Consider the following 21,025-nt stretch of genomic DNA (forward strand, 5'->3'; position numbering starts at 1 on the left):
TTCTGTTGCGGCGATCTTCTCTAACAATGACTGCTGCCGTGTTAATGTTCACCTCAGTAACAGCTGATGCTGATACACCTGGTCCACCAGCTTTCGTGATTGTCATTCGGCCCTCTTTAAACTCTTTGAACCACCAGAACACGGTACTTCCTGGCAGAGCGTCATCTTTGTAGGATGCTTTCAACATTTCTAGAGTTTCTGTTGCACTTTTCCCCAGGCGATAGCAGAACCGTATAGCTGCAAATTGTTCATCTCGTAATGACTCCATTTCTTCTACAGGCGACTTCTAGAGGCGGCGCAGAACATCACCTGCAATAAAAAGTCGTGGTTACCAAACATGCAATGATTCCTTAACATTTTATATATATGCACAGCAAGACCCACCCTACTTGTATGCCAAACTATTAAGCTCCAGCGTTAACAGAACTGCCGGGAAAAAAATGAGTTCAAGTCTTTCTTGACTTGCCCTCGTATAAAAAGTAAAGCTAGAGCTTAATGTACGTCTCAAACCACATGAGCTCCGCCGCGGATCAAACCCGGGGTTCTCACTCGAAAGGCGAATGTTATAATATATATATATTTGAGTTTAGTTCCCCTTTGAGCAGCGAGGCTGTATAGGCAGTGATCCTACAGCTTAATATAGGACCCCAACCAAATAAGGTCCCGTCGCGAACCGAACACGGGTGTCCCACGTCTGAGAAGCGTATAATAATAATAATAATAATAATAATAATAATAATAATAATAATAATAATAAAAATAATAACAAAAGCTGCGTTCTGGTAGTGATGAAGGAGGTATTAGATCTGATACTGATATTCTGGACACTAGAACTCCATATTTATTTACAGGTTTGCGATAATCTTATGGAGCGATGCAAGAAGTGAGTTGCACTGAGAAATCATATTTGAGATATACAGATAAAATTTACGCCTGTACACCTTATTTTTGGATAGAATAGAAAGCTGTACATTACATCAGTTTAATAAATATAGTATATAGTTTTGCGGGTAGAATAACTGAAAAATTAAAAAAAATAAACGCATCGAGTGGGATTCGAACCAGGTTCCACATTTTGCACTAACGCAGGAAATAGACTACTTGGCACGCATGGCTTTTAGAACAATTAGACAGCGCTCATTGAGTTCATTGATAAAGAAACAACTCCCCTTATTTTAATGAGCATGTTTGTTTTTGAAAAGTACGTTTTCTTTTTTCAAAAGAAAAAAAAATTGCTTCATTAATGCTAAGGTACTGATCAAACAGCAAATCCTGTTCAGAAGTCGTTTCTCTTTTGGTTCCTACATAAACTGCCGGAATATTGCAATTTTTGGGAAACTTTCCGAAAAATACCTTCCCAGGAATTTACCTATCACTAATGTTAACATGTGTTTTGTAAGGCGGGAACGTTGACTAAATTCTTGGTACGTGTGAGACTTTTCTCTCCTATTGATTGACATGTGCAGCGAAACATGAAAGTAGATTTAACCCTTATCCACCATTATCGTATGTGGGAAGTTTTTGCTCAGTGGGAACTAACACTTCTGCAGCCAAACTTGACAATACACTAAATTCCTTTCGACACTGTTGGCATGTGTGAGAATTTTCTGCACTGTAGGTTACCAATTCTGTGGCAAAGTTTGAGGTTACACAAAACTGCTTATAACATTTTTAGAATTTCCCCTGTGTGGAATAGAATGTGTGTGTTCAAGTTTGAACATACACGAAACCCTTTTCAACACTCACAACATATGTTGAATTTCTCAGCTTCGTTAGTCAGTAGGAGCGTTTTTCTGGCTAAACGTCTAGCAAATACTTTTCCACACTCTGGGCATGCGCGAATTTTCTTGCCTATGTTGACTAACATGTGCGTAGTTAATTTTGTACGTCTACTAATCCCTTTTCCACATTCTCTGCAGATGCGGGGATTTTCCTGTTTGTATCAACGTGCTTTTTGCAATGTATTCAGCAATACTAACACCCCTTCAACATTCTTGGCACGTAGCCGAAGTTGAACATATCCTAAACCCTCATCCACACTCTCGGCAAATGTTGTTCTTTTTTAAATATATGTACCAATGTGTGTTCTCGGTGGACAGAACGATGACTAAACTCCTTTTCCAATTCTTGGCACACATAAACCTTTTTTTGTTGTATGGATTAAGATGTGTTTAACCAAATTTGAACGTTGACTAAATCCTTTTCCACACTCTTCGCATCTGTGAGATTTTTCCCCTGTGTGGATTAACATGTGTCTAACTAAAGTTGATCGTCGACTAAGTTCCTTACCACACTCTTCACATGTGAGAGGTTTTTCTTTTGAGTGGATTAACATGTGTGTAGCCAAACTTGAACGTTGATAAAATGCCCTACCACACTCTCCACATGAGTGAGATTTTTCTCCTGTGTGGACTGACATGTGAATAACCAAATGAGATCTTCGACTAAACCCCTTTCCACACTCTTGGCATTTCTGAATCCTTTCTCCTGTGTGGATTAACATGTGTGCAGCTAATCTTGAACGACGAGTGAATGCCTTTCCACACTCTTCGCACGTGTGAGGCTGTTCTCCTGTGTGGATTACCATGTGTGTAGCCAAAGTTGAACGTTGACGAAATGCCTTCCCACACTCTTCGCATGTGTGAGGTTTATCTCCAGTATGGATTAACACGTGTCTAGCCAAAAGAGAACGTTTATTAAATCGCCTACCACACTCCTCGCATGTGAGAGGTTCTTCCCCTGTGTGGATTAACATGTGAGCAGCCAAACTTGAACGTAGAGTAAATGCCTTACCACACTCTTCGCATGTGTGAGATTTTTCTCCTTTGTGGATTAATAAATGTCTAGCCAAATTTGAACTTTGACGAAATGCCATCCCACACAATTCGCATGTGTGAGATTTTTCTCCTTTGTGGATTAACATATGTCTAGCCAAAGTGTAACGTTGACGAAATGCCTTCCCACACAATTCGCATGTATGAGGTTTACTTCCTGTATGGATTAGCATGTGCCTAGCCAAAGCAGAACGTTGATTAAATCGTTCTCCACACTCTTGGCATGTGAGAGGTTTTTCCCCTGTATGGATTAATATGTGTGCAGCCAAATGTGAACGTTGAGTAAATGCCTTTCCACACTCTTCGCATGTCTGAGATTTTCCTCCTCTGTGGATTAACATTTGCCTAGCCAAATGAGATCGTTGACTGAATCCCTTTCCACACTCTTGGCGTTTCTTTAGTTTTTCTGCTGGATGGATTAACATGTGCTTAGCCAAACTTGAACGTTGATGAAATGCCCGACCACACTCTCCATATGTAATAGGTGTTTCTTTTTTGTGGTTTAACATATGTGCAACATAACTTGAACGTACACTAAATAACATTCCACACTCTCCGCAGATGCTTAATTCCTCACCCTTATGTACTAACTTTTTGCTTGACAATGTTGATCTTTGACTACAGCGTTTAACACTCTTTCTGTGCGTGACATGATTTTCACTTTTATGTGTTAGCATATGTCTTGAAAAAGGTGATCGATTAAATCCATTGCCAGACTGTTTTGCAGATTTCTCATCGGAATAAGAAAAGGTTTCTCTTAAAGCAATAAAGGTATTCGCTTCTCTGTGAAGAGCAAATTCGTTAGAGCGCCTGTAACAAATTCAATAAAAAAGGAAGTTTAAAAGGTAATTAATAAGTAACAACAAAGAAATGAAATCATTCTTTGAATTTCATATTTCTGTTTCATTAACATGAAGTTTTGTAGGAATATTTAACTGACAATTCTCGAGGTGATTCAATATGTCTCTATTCTAAAAATAAGAGCACAAAGTTTGTTTCTAATATGTCAATTTGTACAATTATTTGTATATACAATATCAGAGTTAACTCAAGTAACTACAAACATACCTATTTTATGCTTTGTTGAATAAACATTTTATTATTATAAGTAAAAAAAAAAGATATTACTTTTTATTAAAAATATTTATATGTCATCAATTTTTGTGTCAGAAAATATAACAACCGCGAGAACTTGTCGCAATTGGAAAAGTATAAATACTCTTAAATTTAAAAAAATCGTCATTTCAATCCCTATAAAATCTCTAGCTGTGACAAAGTAAATTTTAATAGGTACTACAATTTTTGCGTCTATTAACATATAGCTACGTGGTTATATCTGATACATATTTAAGCCCAATTATGAAATGAATACATATGAGGAGACAGTTTTCAATTTCTTGTAATCTTTATCTAATTTTTTAAAATACATATCATGGCTCCTGAATTTCACGTTAAGGGATTGTGGACTAGCGTTTTCACCTTCGTCACCCTTAGATTACTACTAATGCCTGTCGTTTGTCCTAAAAACATAAAATTTAAATTTCTTTTAAACTGGTGTAATGCCATTAGGAGAAATCAAAAAGCTCTACTGGGTTTGTAATCTAGCTTTTACAGGATTTTTTCTAAACAATGTTCCTCGAGTATTATTAGGAATGAGAAAAACACATTGTTGTTTTCATACATTAAAAGTAAAAACAGGCGTGTGAAGATAAATGCTAAAATCTGAATCCAAAGAATGGAAGAAATATGTTTTCCATCACATTATAAGACAGGAAGCTGAACTGTTTGAAATATATTTTCTTAATATGTTGTGTCTACAATTAGTTGCCATTTTAACATGTTAAATTCATTGAAATGGGTATCAAAAGATCGGAAAAAGGATTAAATTTGTACGTCAAAAATTATAAACTGACGAGTCTTTCTCGTTAGAGAGAGAGGATTGTTGCTCTCGAACTTTTTACTTTTAAAAAGCTGTTGCATGCATCAGTGTTTTGGGAAATACAACATTCAAGAGGGTAAATATGAACTATCTGCATATTATATATCTACACAAACTTGGCATCCGGCTAATCTGGTATTGGCTAAGGAAATGAATGTACTGAGTGAATTTTACACTGAAGCTAGAACCTATACCTCATCCAGAAAACTTCTTTCCTTCTTTTTTACGTTACTGTCATTAAAATGAAGATCCTACGAGTAAGAAAAAAATTACGGGAAAATCAGAGTATCTGACGAGTGGATTATGTTAGGGAGGTGAAATTTGTCCTAAAAATCTTTACTCTATACCAGCAAACAAGTGACCTACGCCCTACGAGATCAAAACGGGCAATTTCCGTAAATTTCTTAATATATAAATTTACCATAATATAAAGTTAATATATAATATATAGATCTCAATCACGCATTTCCTGATGCAGTTAAGTGATCACATTTTTGGTGGCATATTTTAAGAAAACTACGGATGTTGTGAAATAAGCTGTAAACCCATGTAACTTGAATTCCACTTATAGACCTATTTAGATGTTTTAAGACGTGCAACGTGAAAAACAGTAAAAAAGCTTGTAGTGTACGACGTGAGAATTATTTACTGGACAACAAAGCCCAACACCTTTATCCTTTCCAAACCTGCTTCCTTATTGATACGGAGCATTATACAATCGCTATCTCTTCCTCAAATATTCATATGTATATGACCTGTATCATTTAAGCGTTACTACAATACAATACTGACGGGATAAAACTTATGGACACTTTTCACTAAGTATGTCCACGTAGCGTATACATGACTTTTTTAAAAACAAATTTGTAGGAATAAATATTACGTAAGACTATATGCCTAAGAACACTGGAGATTCCTAAACACTTACAACGCAGAAACTACAAAAAGATAATTCACAACTAAAATAAAGATTTAAAAAAGAAATTTTCCCAACTTCAAAAACACATTCGGAAGAAAGTATACATTTTATTTACATTGTCAAAGTGCAATTTTATATGCAGAAATGCGTCTTGAAACCGGTTCACATCTCATTAGAGTAAGAATTAAAATCACGATCCTGCACAAATTTTGGGGCAAGGACAATAAGCGTAAGTTTGCTCGGGGTTTTATTTACTGAACGATCTGCGAAATTTCACAATTGAAGTTAAGTATTGGTTTTTAGCACATTCTGTTGCAGAGGTCAGGTGTGATCAGGTGTGTGTTTGCTGGTTACAAGCCGGTACAACATACTGTGCACACGTTCGCGAAATTAGGAATGGCGGCCGAATGCGTTAATTATTTGGAACAAACGTGACGTTCACTTGAAATTTTCATAATAATTTTCACTGTGCAATTTCAGCAGCAAATTTAAAAGCTCAAGAAAATAAAATATATACTTCACCTTAAACTTTAGTATACATTCGGGAATATACGAAACTCATTCACCCAGTATTAATCATATCCGAAGTCCAACACCTCATAAATTTAAATTCTCAACTGGACATCATCCTGCAGAAAACCATATTAACTTGAATTATCATCACCTATTCTCAGAGTATCTTACGCTAAAATATTATCTTATCGTTTTTGACATAACAATGTTTCAGAGGAATTTTACAGCTCCCATGTGTATTACTAACGCAAGCGACGTGACCCGCCTATCGTAGAAATATCGGTTTCATTCTCTAAAAATATATGATGTCTTTCTTTTGTAAATGTTAACTATACATATAACGATGTAAACTTTCGTTTCCTTCATCTCTAGATAAGTAAGATATTAAAAATTCAGCAGTCTCTTTCCTGCGTGTTAGTAACATTCTTTAACCCTTTCAGCCCTTACCTAAACAATCGTACAAGTAGATAGACTCACTAATATATACAATATTGGCCGAACGTGCACAATTATTCAGGTTAATTTTTCCGAAAGCTTTTCTTTTTTAAAAAAAATACCGAGATCGTATTTATGAGGATTAGCAGATTATAATAGATTAGAAAAACACGTTTATTTCTTTGTTTGCTTTTGAATATTTTTAAAGAAATAGTCCGAGTGGAAAGGCATACAAATCGATGGCCTGGACTTGTGACAATTAAGTTTAATTCAAGGTGATATGGACGAGAAAATCATCCTTTTCTCAACATATTCTCTCTTGAGAATTATTAACATTTGAAATGACATTTTTAAATCTGGTCAACTGATATTTTCTCCCTGCAGATCTTATCATGTAAAATTGTAGCTGCGTAATAGGTCTATTTTAACAACAAAATTTATGCTATTGATTACAGCAACAACTAATTATTACATAATTCTTATACATCCAAACATTTTTTTCCTACAACGTGATATTACTAGTACTGACCTTTAGAATTCTACAAATTAGTAAACTTCGGAGACACACATATCAATTAAAATTAAGTCAACGGGACGAAACTTTATTGACATAATTATTCATGCACGAAGAAATATATCATTGTATACCAAAAAGTTGACACAAACGGGAATTAAACTCATGAACTTACGCTTTTGTTGTAAGTCCTGGGCTTTACCAGAGAGCTAACATCTTCAGCTTTCCTTTATAAGCTAGTTAGTACAGGGAAAGAAGCAGCAAAGTATTGCATACAAATGGAAATAGGGAAATAAGAAAGTGTTCAAAAATCTCACAGAAACATTTTGCCCCTTTGTACTAGGATAATATTTCAAATCAAGATAAAGGTATAAACTGATGGCAGTGGAGAACAAAGTCTGAAGAGTGCATATTTTCTTTAACCATTCACATAACTTCTGCCAAATATCTGTTACATAGCTACTACTCTTATATGTATGACTAACAGTATGAACATGATAGGATGTGTTAAACGTGTTATACAAAACAAAAGTTAATAATAGTTTATATCGTTTCACAGTGTGAAACTAAGACTTCCAAAATCTACGAAGTCAGTGCTCATACTTGAAGTAGAACATCTGTAAAAACGGCTTTCAATAGAGTAACAAAATCAAAGATAGAATCTGTTCCTTGTAAACTGGACTCATTTCGAAAAGCTATTACTTGTTATCCATTTCTCTTTTAAGTCTATAGAGATAAATGTTCAGAAAGTAGTTAATTTGCAGCACTTCTAATTTGAACAGAATGTTAAGGTAAGAGATAGCACGTATTGTTGGGACGCTGATCCCAAAGGAGCTTATAAATATTTTAGAATGTTTTTCTTTATGAAAATTTGATAACAGATGGACTAATCATTTCCAAAACAACATCTCCTCGATACTACGGTTTAGCGCATCTTGGACAAACCAGTTTCTTCATTCAGTAACCCCCACAAGACCTGTTCGGTTCCTCACCACGGTGAACACAGCCTTGCCATGTACTACACACAGGATCGGAAAATAAAATACCTCTCTCCGGTTGCTACTCAATGAATCTGCTCAATGCACTCAACCTAATCGTGTACCATCCAGTTTTGGGCTGTAACGTCTGTTAGACGATCTAAATTGTAATATGGAGAACAGGTGAAATTAACATCTAGTCCCGTATATTCGTCAGAACGAAGGTCGTGCACTTACATCACGTTATCATGATTTTCTGAACGTGGAAAATGCACTAATGGTTTGAATAACACATAGACAACTTTCGTGAACATTCCACATTCTTCAGTTTTCCATTTCTTTCTTTTCTTCTACCAATGTTTCCTTTGGTACCAATGGGTGGCAGCATAATCGAAGAGCGGCACACATAAGGCGAACTAAATGAACTTGGAATATCATCACTATTGAGCACCAAGCACAAAATATGCGTTTGAGTGAAATAATGATATTAGGCCTAAATTTGGATAAGTTAAATTGGCGGTCGAAAGGAATGTGCGTCACCATTAAAAAATTATAGAGGTTCGAGATCCCTATACCGTGATTTTACTTTAAGTGAAGGCACTATTTCAAAGCCAATTTACCAGTTCACTAGGAATTTTGTAAGTACTTTTGCTGGGCGATCACTTCATCAGTTGAAAATGTCCTATTCCAAAGAAGAAAAAAAAAACGAAATTACGGGACACTTAAATACATATAAAATGAACTCATGGAGCATTTATATGTAAAGTCTTTCTTCACTTGCAGTTCATTCTGTTAGGCACTGTTACTAGGTTAAACAAAATCATGTGTATGACTTATATTTCGATACATAAATGAATATCATGATATGCTTTTAATGCTATGCGGTTTTACTACCAACAATAATACAAGTACATTATGAAAAGCTTAATATATATTAGATGCAAAACATATTAACATTAGATATTTTATTATAACATCCTAACGTTTATAATTTCTTTGTTTTTTCGCATTCATGGAAATTTTTTCAGAGTTAGATTCATTGAATCATCATAAACACATGTTAACTTTAAACAAAGAACTAAAACAAGTATCTATTATTTTGCAGCAAAACATAGTTTACGTAAATAAAATATAGTTGTAATTGCTTTATCTAAAAATAAATGCAACTTCTTGAAAATACAGATATAAAATTTACATGATATTACGAATCGTCGGTTTTACCACGCAAATAGTTGAAACATAAATTAGTTAAAACAACATTCCACAAAAGAAAATAAGTGAACTTACTATATATATATATACTACACTTAAAATTGTGTATACATAAGAAAATATTTTCAAACTATTTATACCGTTCTAACACAATAACATACAAATAAAATAATTATAAATGAGAACTATAGGTTACACATTATTATCATACAATACTCATATGAAATAAATTACTTACCACCCTTTCGTATTGTTACGATAAGAATGAGGCCGGATAGAAGTAAGTCTGTCACACTTTTACACTATTCAGCGTCTATTAACTTAAATTTACAAGACTACCTTCCCCCACCGTACATTTAGAATATCTTCTTAACCCTTCGAAATGGCAACAAGACTTTCTAGTGACGTAGGATTAAAAAAATAATAAGGAAAATGAGACCTAAGGTTAAAACGAAAATAGAAAGGAGCTGCCATTCATAACATAATACGCGTCTAATAGTATTTCCAGCAACACAGAAGAAATTTTTTCATTCTAGTAAACTCAGAGTGTACATTAGTTTACACCCACAATATTATATAAACGATAGGCGACTCACCTCGTACTGAGGGTGGTTTAAGATCTTACTACCAGTTGCAATAACTTGTCGCATAAGCATCGAGAAACTATGGCCACCCAGATAAATGAGTTTTCGGCTTATATCTCTTTCATGTAATATAGCATGGCTAGACAATTATTTGACATAGGATGTTCTTTAACATATAATCCGCGTTCGTGACTTCTTCTACATGTCACGTTAATTCAACTTTGGATTTAACAAATGATTTAAAGTCAATATGAAAGTGCGTCTTTGACACTCGAACTTATCATTCAACTATTGTAAATACAAGTCACATTTCAATAGCTCTTCCAGCAGTAGCTGGAAATAAACTTGATACTTTCGCTTGCGTCAAATACAATCTAACTTTAGTCACATTCGAAAAATGTAAATTTGCCAGAGTTTCAGGCTAACAAGAATCGACATTTTTGCTGTTTTGTTTTACAGAATCAAATTCTTTTTCACGAAGGTGCTTCTTAGCTAATTTTAAAAATATGGTTTTAGTTTTCTGAGTGCGTGTTCACACTCTCATACGATCAATAGAATGTATGCTACAAGATTCTCCACTCAAACGATCTATAAGTTCAAAAACTTTACCTGAGAACCTAATTTTCCATAACAAAGGACTTTTATAGAGCATGAAGAATTTACTAATCTTTTTATTTACAGCTGAGCTCAACGTGATTGCAACAAAATCACAAAATCATTTTCTTTTATTTTATATTTTCCATCCTAGGTTACGTTGTATTTTTGATTTCTTTTCTCATCTTCTCATTCCCACCGTAGTCAGCCATTATGAATTTATTCTCCCAATATAGAGGTTTGTTTTCGTCAACTTTCATTTGTTACAATGGTAAAATGCTGTAATAGAGGATAATTAGGTTTTGCGTTTAAGTGAAGACATGCAGGGCTGACACCTAAACTACTACATACAGAGTAATTGTGCAAAACTACAATTTGGGGCATGTACCTCTTCCAAGAAGTATGGTCTTAATTAAACAACAGTTTAAAAAAAAACTTTTTGTTTCTCTATGAATTTGTTCCACACTAGAGCTCTTCGGATGGTAAGGAGTTTTGAATCGTAATACCATATTCTTCGATTTTAGACTTAAATTAACAGATATAGAATATCCATCTAGATCTAGCGATATATATTTCGCAATTTTCATGGTTGCAAAGTAGTAATATTCTAAGCATCTTAAAACACAAATGGTGGTGGCATTTCTAATGGGAAACATCGTGTAATATCTACCAAATACATCTAAAATAGACAATGCAATTTTTTTTTCATTATGTGAAGATCGGTAAGGGCCTAATAAATCAATTGAACCTTGTCAATTACATTCTTCACAGCAACAGTTTGTAGAAATCTGCCTGGTGGTGAAGTTTCAAACTTCGTAGGTTTACAAATATTACTATCACGTAAATAGTTGCTAATATCAGTGCACATAGATTTCAATTACAGGGGTCGCTTTCGAAACCTAAAATCTTTTCAAACCCAAAATGCCCTTGTTCAAGATAATTTAGAATTACATCATTCACAAGTGACAAGTTTTCTAATGGCCAGGAAAATGGTAACTAAGATTTAACAAAATACCATTTCTTATTTTGTAAAATTCAGCAATGCTGCGATTTTTAACCTTAAAATAGGGAACATTGGGGTAATCCACATATTTCATGGTTTTTTCGTACTGTGGATATGTTATTTCTTAACTTGGTATCTTTCAGTTTCTGGAGACAAAATGATACGTGGCAATGCGTCGCTAGCTTGATTATCATGGCCCTTGATATACAGAATTTGTATGTGAAATTTCTGAATTTGTATACTCGAACGAGCAAGTCTAGAAATCCACTGTCTCGTTTTATGCAAATATACCAAAAAGCTATGATCTGTAAAACTTTTACATGTCTTCCATACAAGAATTGAGTCCAACGTTTAGAAGCAACTACAATTAAAAAGCATTTACGTTCAATAACGGTGTAATTTGAGCACCAAGCCCAATATATGCGTTTTAGTGAAAAATGAAATTAGGCGTAAATTTGGAGTATTTAGGATACATGCTACTAATTTCGTTTTATAGCGATAAATGTTGAAGCCGGAGACATACTTTTAACCACTTCCGACTTGAACAGAGCTTTAACGAGAAAGATAGATCGTTTGCTAAGCAAGCTGACTCGATTGTAGAAAAAGAGATTTCAATATCTCTTACCATTTTCGCTTTACGGAAATCAGTACTGAAATCAGAAGTAATAGTAAGTTTGGAGCACTTGTGGTTCTGATATAGTACTGTGAAGAGTAGAGATATGTAGAAACGTTTAAGATGTTAGAACGTTTGCACAAAATGCTTCTCACCATATATGACCATTTGTTTTGTGGCGATAAACATTGAAAATATTAATGGTTCACTCTAACAACCAGTAATGGTTCGTGGTTCATCTTTGAATTGAATTTGAATGCAGAATCGATTACAAGAAATTGCATTATGATAGATTTTATCATTCTTCTTCTAAGAAAATAAGTGTTGAAATTGGATTTACTAGTATGTTTGAACAATGTTCGTTTCTGGTAGAGTTCTGTGGGTAATCCGATATGAACAATTTAAACTTCGAATTGGTTACAGAAATCCGCCTTTGGCTATCTCTTATCTTTTCCGTTCTGTATGGATAATTGTTGAACCTGGAAATGGCTAATTAGAAATGCTTACGTTTTCAATTGAGGGTGACGAAGGAGGGGACCTATTCTGGAGAAGCTGAATCAATTGTACCAAACCGTATCTCGATATCTCTTACTGTCCTTACTCTACAGAAATCAGTATTGAAATTAAATGTTCAGAAAATTTCAACAACTTCCGATTATGGTAAAGTAATGTGGCTTGTGGTATATTTACACCAGTCGCTAAATCGGTTGTACAAACTGTTTGTTAATGTCTGTTACGGTTTCCGTCCTATGATAACAAATGTTAACGCCAGAAATGGTTAATCTCAATCGCTCTGCTTTGAATACGCGTTAGCGGAAAATGTGCAACCTTATCTTAGAATGCTCAGTTGATTGTAAAAATGCACCTCCATAACTCTTACCACGATTGCCATATAGAAATAGGTATTGAAATCTAAATTTATACTATATTTAAGCCATTTTCAGATTTGGTAGAGCGTTGCCAAGAGTCATCTTATGTTTAATTCTCAATTGTTTGTTGAAAGAAGTATTATTCCTGTTTTCGTTCTCTGGTGATAAAAGTTCAAACCTAAGTGACTAGTATTAACCGGGTATGGTTTCAACAAGATTCTGATACAGAAGTTGGAGCCTATGCTTGAGATTATTCATCCAATGCAAAAACTCGCTTCATGATACTTTTTACAGTGTTCGTTGTTCACAAATAAATTTTGAAACCAGAAGTACTAGTAATATGCAGCATAGTAACGGTATGTTGTTTTGAGACGCTCAATTTTTGGTAGCAAACCGCTTCTCCTTCTGCGTCTCCGTTCTCGTTCTACGGTAATAAACGAAGAAACTTGTATTGAAACTGGCAATAATAGAGAATTTGAAAAACTGCCCACTTTGGCTTAGCGTTTTAGACAGTGATTATGTCTTGTATATAGACAGAGGATCATTTTCAAATAATCACTTTTCGTTATCCGTTAACGTTTCGTTCTCTGGTTTTGTTAAAGTCTGAAACCAATTTCTAGTCTGAAGAAATTTTCGTTTGAGTATATGGTTAAAGGACGAAATTGAATCTATTCGAGGAACTCTGAAATATTTATAACAAGCAGCACCATTAAAGCGTTTACTGTTTATTCAATATGGAAATCACTTACGAAACTGGATGGATGAGTAAATTTGAACTATCTTCGGAGTTGATAAAGTACGTTGGATAGTCGTGAAAGTTGTGTCAAGACGCTAAGAAGTATTGGAAATAAACACTTCCCGCTATATTACAATATTCATTCTATATCAATAAACGTTGAAGTTGGAAATGGTTAATTTAAATCAATTCAGGTCTGAATAGAGAGTTAAGTAAGAAGTTGGAACTTATTCTTTCAAGGCTGAATCGATTGGAATAAAACGTTTCTCACTATTTTTTAACCATTTTATTCTGATACTTGTTCACAGACGGACGGAAGAGCAAACCCTTTCTAGAGGACTGCCTCACTTAGTTCTAGTCTAAAAACCTGTGTTTGTACTTATGTACGTTATGAACAATAGCACACCATTGACATTTACATATATAGTTCAAAAAATTAGCCTTCATATTACGCCAGATTCGAAACCAGATTTGGTATGCCTGTTCTAAAATGTACTGTAAAAATATGTGTGTGTACAAATAAAACGAATACAATTTTAACACAGATAATTTCTTTTATATCAGGATAAAAATCCATAGGTCATTTTTAAACAGGTGCTCACACATAATGAGTGGCCAAATACGTGATTTAATAGACCGAGTATTTCCAGAAAACTGCACCTTCAGCACCAATACTGAGTAAACGGTTTAGCTGCATAGCACACACTGGCAGTAACTTCCTCAGTTAAGGAAAAAAAAAGCATTGATGAAAAAAAAATTTTATGGCATCGTTCTATATTTTCTGCGAACACATCCTTATCACTGCTAATTCACGACCTTTAAATTTGAAATAAATAAATAAGTATTAATAAATATGAACACATAGACATCCATATTGAAGAAAAGATACAAAAGTGTAACCATATATAACGAAATCTGATTTAACCTACCCTAATCCATGAACAAATAATCTAAGATAACATACGAGAACTGCAGGAAAAGAAATAATAATATACATATAGAGACATGTTTAGAAACAAAAATATTTCACCTGATGTGACTTGAACCCGCGAACATTTATTCCAGACGTTAACACTTTAGCCATCTGACCAGCGAGTCTGCCTTTAAGTATTGGTTTGTTCGTTTTATTTGCTGTTCAAAAAGGCAAAATTATATCAAGATGTCATAAATTAATACCTAAAAAATATCTGTAGTATACACGGCATAACCCCGAAGAGACCACATTCCAGGCACAGAAATAATCGACGCAGTAAAAGAAAGAAAGCGAAGTGTGAAGATATTTGACAAAACCTAGCATCTACCAACCACTGGTCAATAAAATTTAAGATAATCCACAATAAATGCAAATATATATTAAGAGAAGAATGTAGTTTGAGAGTAAAAAATAACTTATACCAGCCAATATTTGAACGCGGGTTTTTTCATAGAATAACACGACACCGTATCATCGTATTTATGTGAAAGCTTGCAATTAGCGTTTTCGAAGTTTTATTTTCACTCCTCGTATACTACCTAACAAAGCTACAAGATGTCATTCACGGATGTATTACTGGTAAGACCATCTCCTTCAAGAGCTTGGGCTGGCCTCGTAGATTTTTGAAATCACTTTTTTAACCTCCTTAAAGAATTAGTGCTCATATCGCAAATTTAGGAAACAAAACTTTAAATTCTCGATTTCTTTCTGTTCACCCCAACCATAGGTTGGAGGGCAACATGGAAATTTTGAAACTTTTCACTCTCTTGGGAGATCAGATTTATACCTTGATAAGCTCTCTTCTACGAACCTGTCTGTACATTTAATGCTTGGTCTTCCTCTTTATGCTATTCCTATTACCTTTCTTTATCCAATCTCAGTGCCGAATAAGATAGCCAAGCACGCTGATTATTCTTTTTCCTATTATTTTCATGATCTATCGTCCTTCATTAGCTTAATTTAGTCCTTATTCATTCCTTTTAATTTCGGTCCAGCATTGTGGGCCAATACCACATCTTAAATGTTTCCAGCTCGGATATTTTAGCTTTCCTCAATACAAATCCTCGATTAGGTCCACATATATGTAGCTGCAACAGTAATTTGTGAAGATTGTGTATTAAGTTTTACCTGATCTTGATCTACAGATAAAATGCTTTTCTCTGAAGCCAAATATCAACCCATAGACGTCTAAAGACAGTAAATAAAATTCAAACTTCAGATGGAACCGGGGCAACTTTATGGCAGTGTGGAGTTTCACGGCTTATTTAAACACACACCTTAGATTGTGCACCTACGGGGTAGCGTATGAGACTCATTCGAAATTTTCTGCGTTCGATTCAAAGTCTGGTATCAGAGTTTGCTTTTGAGGGAAGTAAGCATTGTAAATTATGCTCGCTATTGCTACTAAAAGAGATTTATTCCATAAGGGTAGAGAAAACCCAAGACAGAAATATGGGGCAGGAGGGAAACACAGATTGTTTATGCTTATGACTTTAAATTTCGTTGTTCTGTCCACGCTTTCTCTGTCTCTGCATGATGAGTATTATTATATTAATTATCCCTGTATTTATTTTCATCTCTTAGAACTCAACGTGAATGCAATTAATCCTTTCTATCTAGTGGTTCTCCAAGCGATGCCAAAATATTCGTTCTTTTTTGCTTTAATTGGGGAAATAACCTGGCATTTCATGTCTTGGGGCATGTAAGTATCGTCATGTTCGGTGCCCAGCTGTCAGACATACACTGAAACAATTCAACTGGAGGAGGGAAGTACTATTTGGTTGGTTGGTTGGTACTTTAGTGGTTGGTTGACTACAATAAGTGATCAAAAATTGGGTTAAAAAGAAGTAATTAGCGAATATTTCTGAAATATGTGGAAAAATTCCGATTAGTAATGTAGCTAAACGCAATCATCGAAAGAAAAAACATAACATGATAAAAGTTAAGCAAAAAGCACAAATTGGAATAATACACTCGGACAATTAAAATTAGGAAAGGGAAAAGAGAATTAAACAAAGAAAACATGGAAATTGTTAAAAATCATGGTTCCTTTAATTATTATACAAAAAGATTAAATATTGAATATGATTAACCAAGTTACTGCATGGTACATCAAACGCCGGGAGAAATTAGCGTTGAACCAACCTAACGGCCTAAGGTTTACGCTCCCTACAAGCAAGTTTTTGGGTCAAATATAGTGAAGTGTCACATGATCGTTTTTCTGAAGTTTGGATCGACAGAGATAAATAATCTATGTATGTGTCTAATCTACTTTTGTGTGGGAAGTAAAACTCAAAGATATTTCATTTTTTCTATTTTTGTGATTGTAATATATTCAATATTTAATTTTGATTTCAGGCCCAAATTTCTACATGTTTAGATATTTGGTTTTCTAGCGATATTCTGCACATTTGAAGTTAGTAGCACTGTTATCCCGAATATCTAGGCTTTAGTCAGAAATATTCGATTAAACAAGTATTTTCAAACGTAAAATGTATAAAATGGCCTTCTGTTAATTTTGATGAATCAGTACGGTACCTTTTTCCACAAATTTCCAAACCTGGTAAATTTTTATGGAATAGCTAATAATTCGCTGCGTTTTGTTTTGGAAGAAGGTATGAAGAATATTTTAGAAGTTGTATCGTTTAAGAGCTGTAAAGAGTAGTTACCAACCTTAGCTTGATTTCAAGTTTTGTGTGTTTATAAGATTCCTGACAGGAATGGTTTCTTGGTGAAATTCAAGGCCAAAATATAATAGTGTCTGAAGAAAGGTAAAATCATTAGGTCGGTTCATTAAGTTTGTGGTTTCCAGTTAGTTAAAGTTGGATTTTGCGCTTAAATACAGTTCTTTTGATGCTAATACAGTTATTACTTATCCAGACATTTCTGACGGGGTATATACAATTCACTTAATTTCGTTTCCTTGTTTTGAAATAGTTCCGCTGGTGTCAGTTCATTCGTTAAAGATTACACTAGGGAAGTAGTATACGAATCATATGATGCCATGTCATGATAGTTATTATTTCGACCTCGTGTACAGTTTTGATATTTCGTGATATTTTACATCACCCTGAGTTAAAATATTCATGAATTCCTTAACAAATTCTTCATTGCAATAACCACGATATAAAAATCTCATTTAAATTATTTGACGATTCCCACAGTACTTGGACACAAAAATGGAAAAGAGTTGTTGCAGCCGTTAGTGTGCTCGAGTTCCAAAACTGCGAAAGATTTCACACCAGGTGCTGACAATAAGGTAACAGTGGTTTAGTAAAAGGAATGTCGTCGTAAGCCACGAGGTGCGTAAGAAATTGGATTTCGCGCGGAGCGGTAGATGGAGGTGCCCAAAACACCAGGAGAACGTATGCGTTTCGCCGTGATCACCCATATAAACTGTGCCCACCTTGCGATAGTGCAACAATCTTTCTTCAATAGAATGTAATCGTGTGATTTGAATTGGCATCTCATGAAATCATAGGGAATAAAGAAGAGGAAAATTTCAGATTCTGTGTTCTGAATGGTGTCCTTCACAAATGCAATAACAATAAGACTCACTGGTTTTCGAAAGAAGAAAATCTTTATCACGAGTTGTTGTTTCGATCCAAGGCTGATTTTGGATTTAAAAGACGAACTACCCACAAATGCAATGAACAAAATCTGTCAGCTCCAGTATAGATAAAGGGAAACTTACCTACGAACTAAAATTATTTGTAGAAGTTTGTTCCAAGACATCGCACGGATATGCTCTGAGTGAATAGGAGAGTGAATAATTAAGTAGTGAGTATGAAGAGGAAACATAGTGACACGTTATTGAACCAGCGTTGTAGGAAATAAACATAAAGAAAGCTTGCAAGTCTTGCTTCACATATGCGTTCAAAATTACATATGAATATCGCATGTATGCCTTATGTTATACATAGCTTTTTAAAGTTTACAAATTTCTCCATACGACCACTCATACACAAGTAAGTTGTAAACGAGCATTTTCCAAACTCAAGATTATGAAATCTAGATTAAGGGCGAAACTCGGTCAAGATAACCTTGAATCGTTTCTATTAATGCAGTATAAAAGGGATATACTAAATAAAGTGAATAAATGTGTCATAATTAACAAACTTTGTCATGATAGTGCACAGACGAAAAGATTTGTGATAGATAAGAATGTCCTTGTTTCTTGTCATGCAAACAGTTCAAAGTGATAAAAGATAAAGGCTGAATATAAATATATATATATATATGCATGTGTGTATAATCTGGCATTGTATCAATAGTAATTAAGCTGTCTGAAACCAAAGTGAACTCTCATAACTGCATTTTCGAGCTGTCAGCAAGCACTAGCAAAGCTCAGAATGTCAGTTACCACAAAAATGGTAATTGCCACATTTTTACATTATATTTTCATATGGATTTATCATACCACTGCTTCCAAAAGTACTAGCTTATCACAAATCATGAAAAACCACATAGTTCATTCTCCGTACTGATAGCTCGAAAGTGCATTTGGTGCACTGTTATCAGACAGCTGAATTGAGGAACCCAGAATAAAAGGAATCTAAGTTATACATGACTTTTCCAATAATGTTTATTTATATCCTAAGAAGTATTCTCCGCAGCACAATACGGAAAATAGAAGCACCGCATCGCAATTCACTAGAGGTTCTACCAATGAATGAGTTGCGTCGTGGTTATCCTTTCAGTTTATATATTTCACTATAAAGAATCCATTTCCTGGGCATAAATAAATTTACTCCAAAAGTCAGTTATTGCCCTTCACTTCTAAGGTCCTCAGTTTTTGTTTTGAGGTAGCTGGTTTATTGTTTCTAACGGAATAAAATTATGTGGTTTTGAAACTTTCATTTTGAGCGCTTAAACGGTATGCAATGCTATTTTTGCAATAGGACTTTATATACTACAGTTGATCAGCCAGTTAAACATAAAATGCGAATGTGTAATAATGCTAGAGGTAGGTCTGCGCCCACCATAGCTTCTCATTCTCATCCTTACGCCCACAATTCGTATCAGGAAAAGCTAATTAAGGGGCACGGGATAACATTAGAGATGCAGGGGCTCGGAAAAAAACCGGCTTAAAAAAAACTCGGTTTTTTCTGCTTCGCTTTTTTGCTTGGGAAATAATGGGCTTTTTTAAAAATTTTGCATTAAACTGATAAAGCAGACTTTAGTTCGCTTTTCTACAACAAAAAACTCATTTAGCTAGTGATTGATGCAAATAATAATATGAAACCTCGAAAATAGCAACGAATTTCAAAGAGATTTTTAAAATTCTTAACATATTTACATTATGAATTCCAAAGGATTAACTAACATCTGTAATAATATTTTAACCTCTTATATACAATAAATAGTTTTAAAAATGATACACACATAACTAGCAAAATTGTATGTAGTATTTTTACTTCAAAATATCAGCCACACTCCTTTTGAAGCAAAATAAAGAAAAACATGACAGAAATCTGCACATCAAGAGCTTCGTTTTCGGTGGTTCTGCACATTCTTGAAATTTTTCAGTTAAGTTTTAACTTTCATATACATTGTATGAATATTTCGAACAATTTTTTCACTGATTGATCACATGTGTAATAATCTGTTACCACCTATCAGGTGCTTCGGATCTGCAAACTCGGTAAAGCTGCAAATTCTGTAATGAACTGACTGTTCCTTAAGCTTGTTCAGAATCGGGAAAGTATCGAATTTTCTGTTCATGGATCGCATAAGTAATAGACGGTTCATCTGAGCGTATGGTTTCCTAGGCTGTAGAATATATAACCACCATCACGGTTTACCCAGTCCTGAATATTTGTGAATTTTTAAGAAGAAAAATTCAACTTATCGTTAGGAAACTTTTCTTTGTACAAAAAAAAACTATGGAATTCATTTAAAAAGAGTAATCAATCATTCTTCCAATTCACAAGACGACAAATTTGATTCTAAAAATTATCGAGGCATTTCTCTTAACATTCTATTAATAAAATTGACCCCATACGTAGATGAAATTATTGGAGATTATCGCCCAGATATTTACCATTCGACAAGTACTCGAAAAGAAATGGGAATATATTCCCCAGTACATAATTGTTTATTGATTTTAGAAAGGCTCACAACCCGGTTAGGAGGGAAACATTGTACAACATTCTTTCAGAATTTGGAATACCGAAAAAGCTAGATTTATTAAGTTTACAAATGAATCCCAGAGTAAAGATCAAGTAGAAAAATACAAGCTTCCACGTCGAGATTGGCCTGAAATAATGATATGCGTTATCGCCGTTATTATTCAGCTTAGTTCCGGAGC

At 34.4% G+C, this 21,025-nt stretch overlaps 1 protein-coding gene across 1 annotated transcript in view; it reads right to left on the bottom strand.

Moving 5' to 3' along the window:
• Positions 1-209: 209 nt before the first annotated feature.
• Positions 210-21,025, bottom strand: part of LOC145690807 (uncharacterized) — a 28,268-nt gene continuing 7,452 nt past the window's right edge. The window contains exon 2 of the mRNA XM_081766100.1: positions 210-3,644. Coding sequence (XP_081622226.1) covers positions 2,108-3,644 — 1,537 coding nt within the window. The 3' untranslated portion in view covers positions 210-2,107. The remainder of the gene's footprint in view (positions 3,645-21,025) is intronic.

This window comes from Thermobia domestica, chromosome 7 (genome assembly GCF_964235325.1).
Source record: "Thermobia domestica chromosome 7, izTheDome1.hap1.1, whole genome shotgun sequence".
In the NCBI taxonomy this organism is placed as follows: Eukaryota; Metazoa; Arthropoda; class Insecta; order Zygentoma; family Lepismatidae; genus Thermobia; species Thermobia domestica.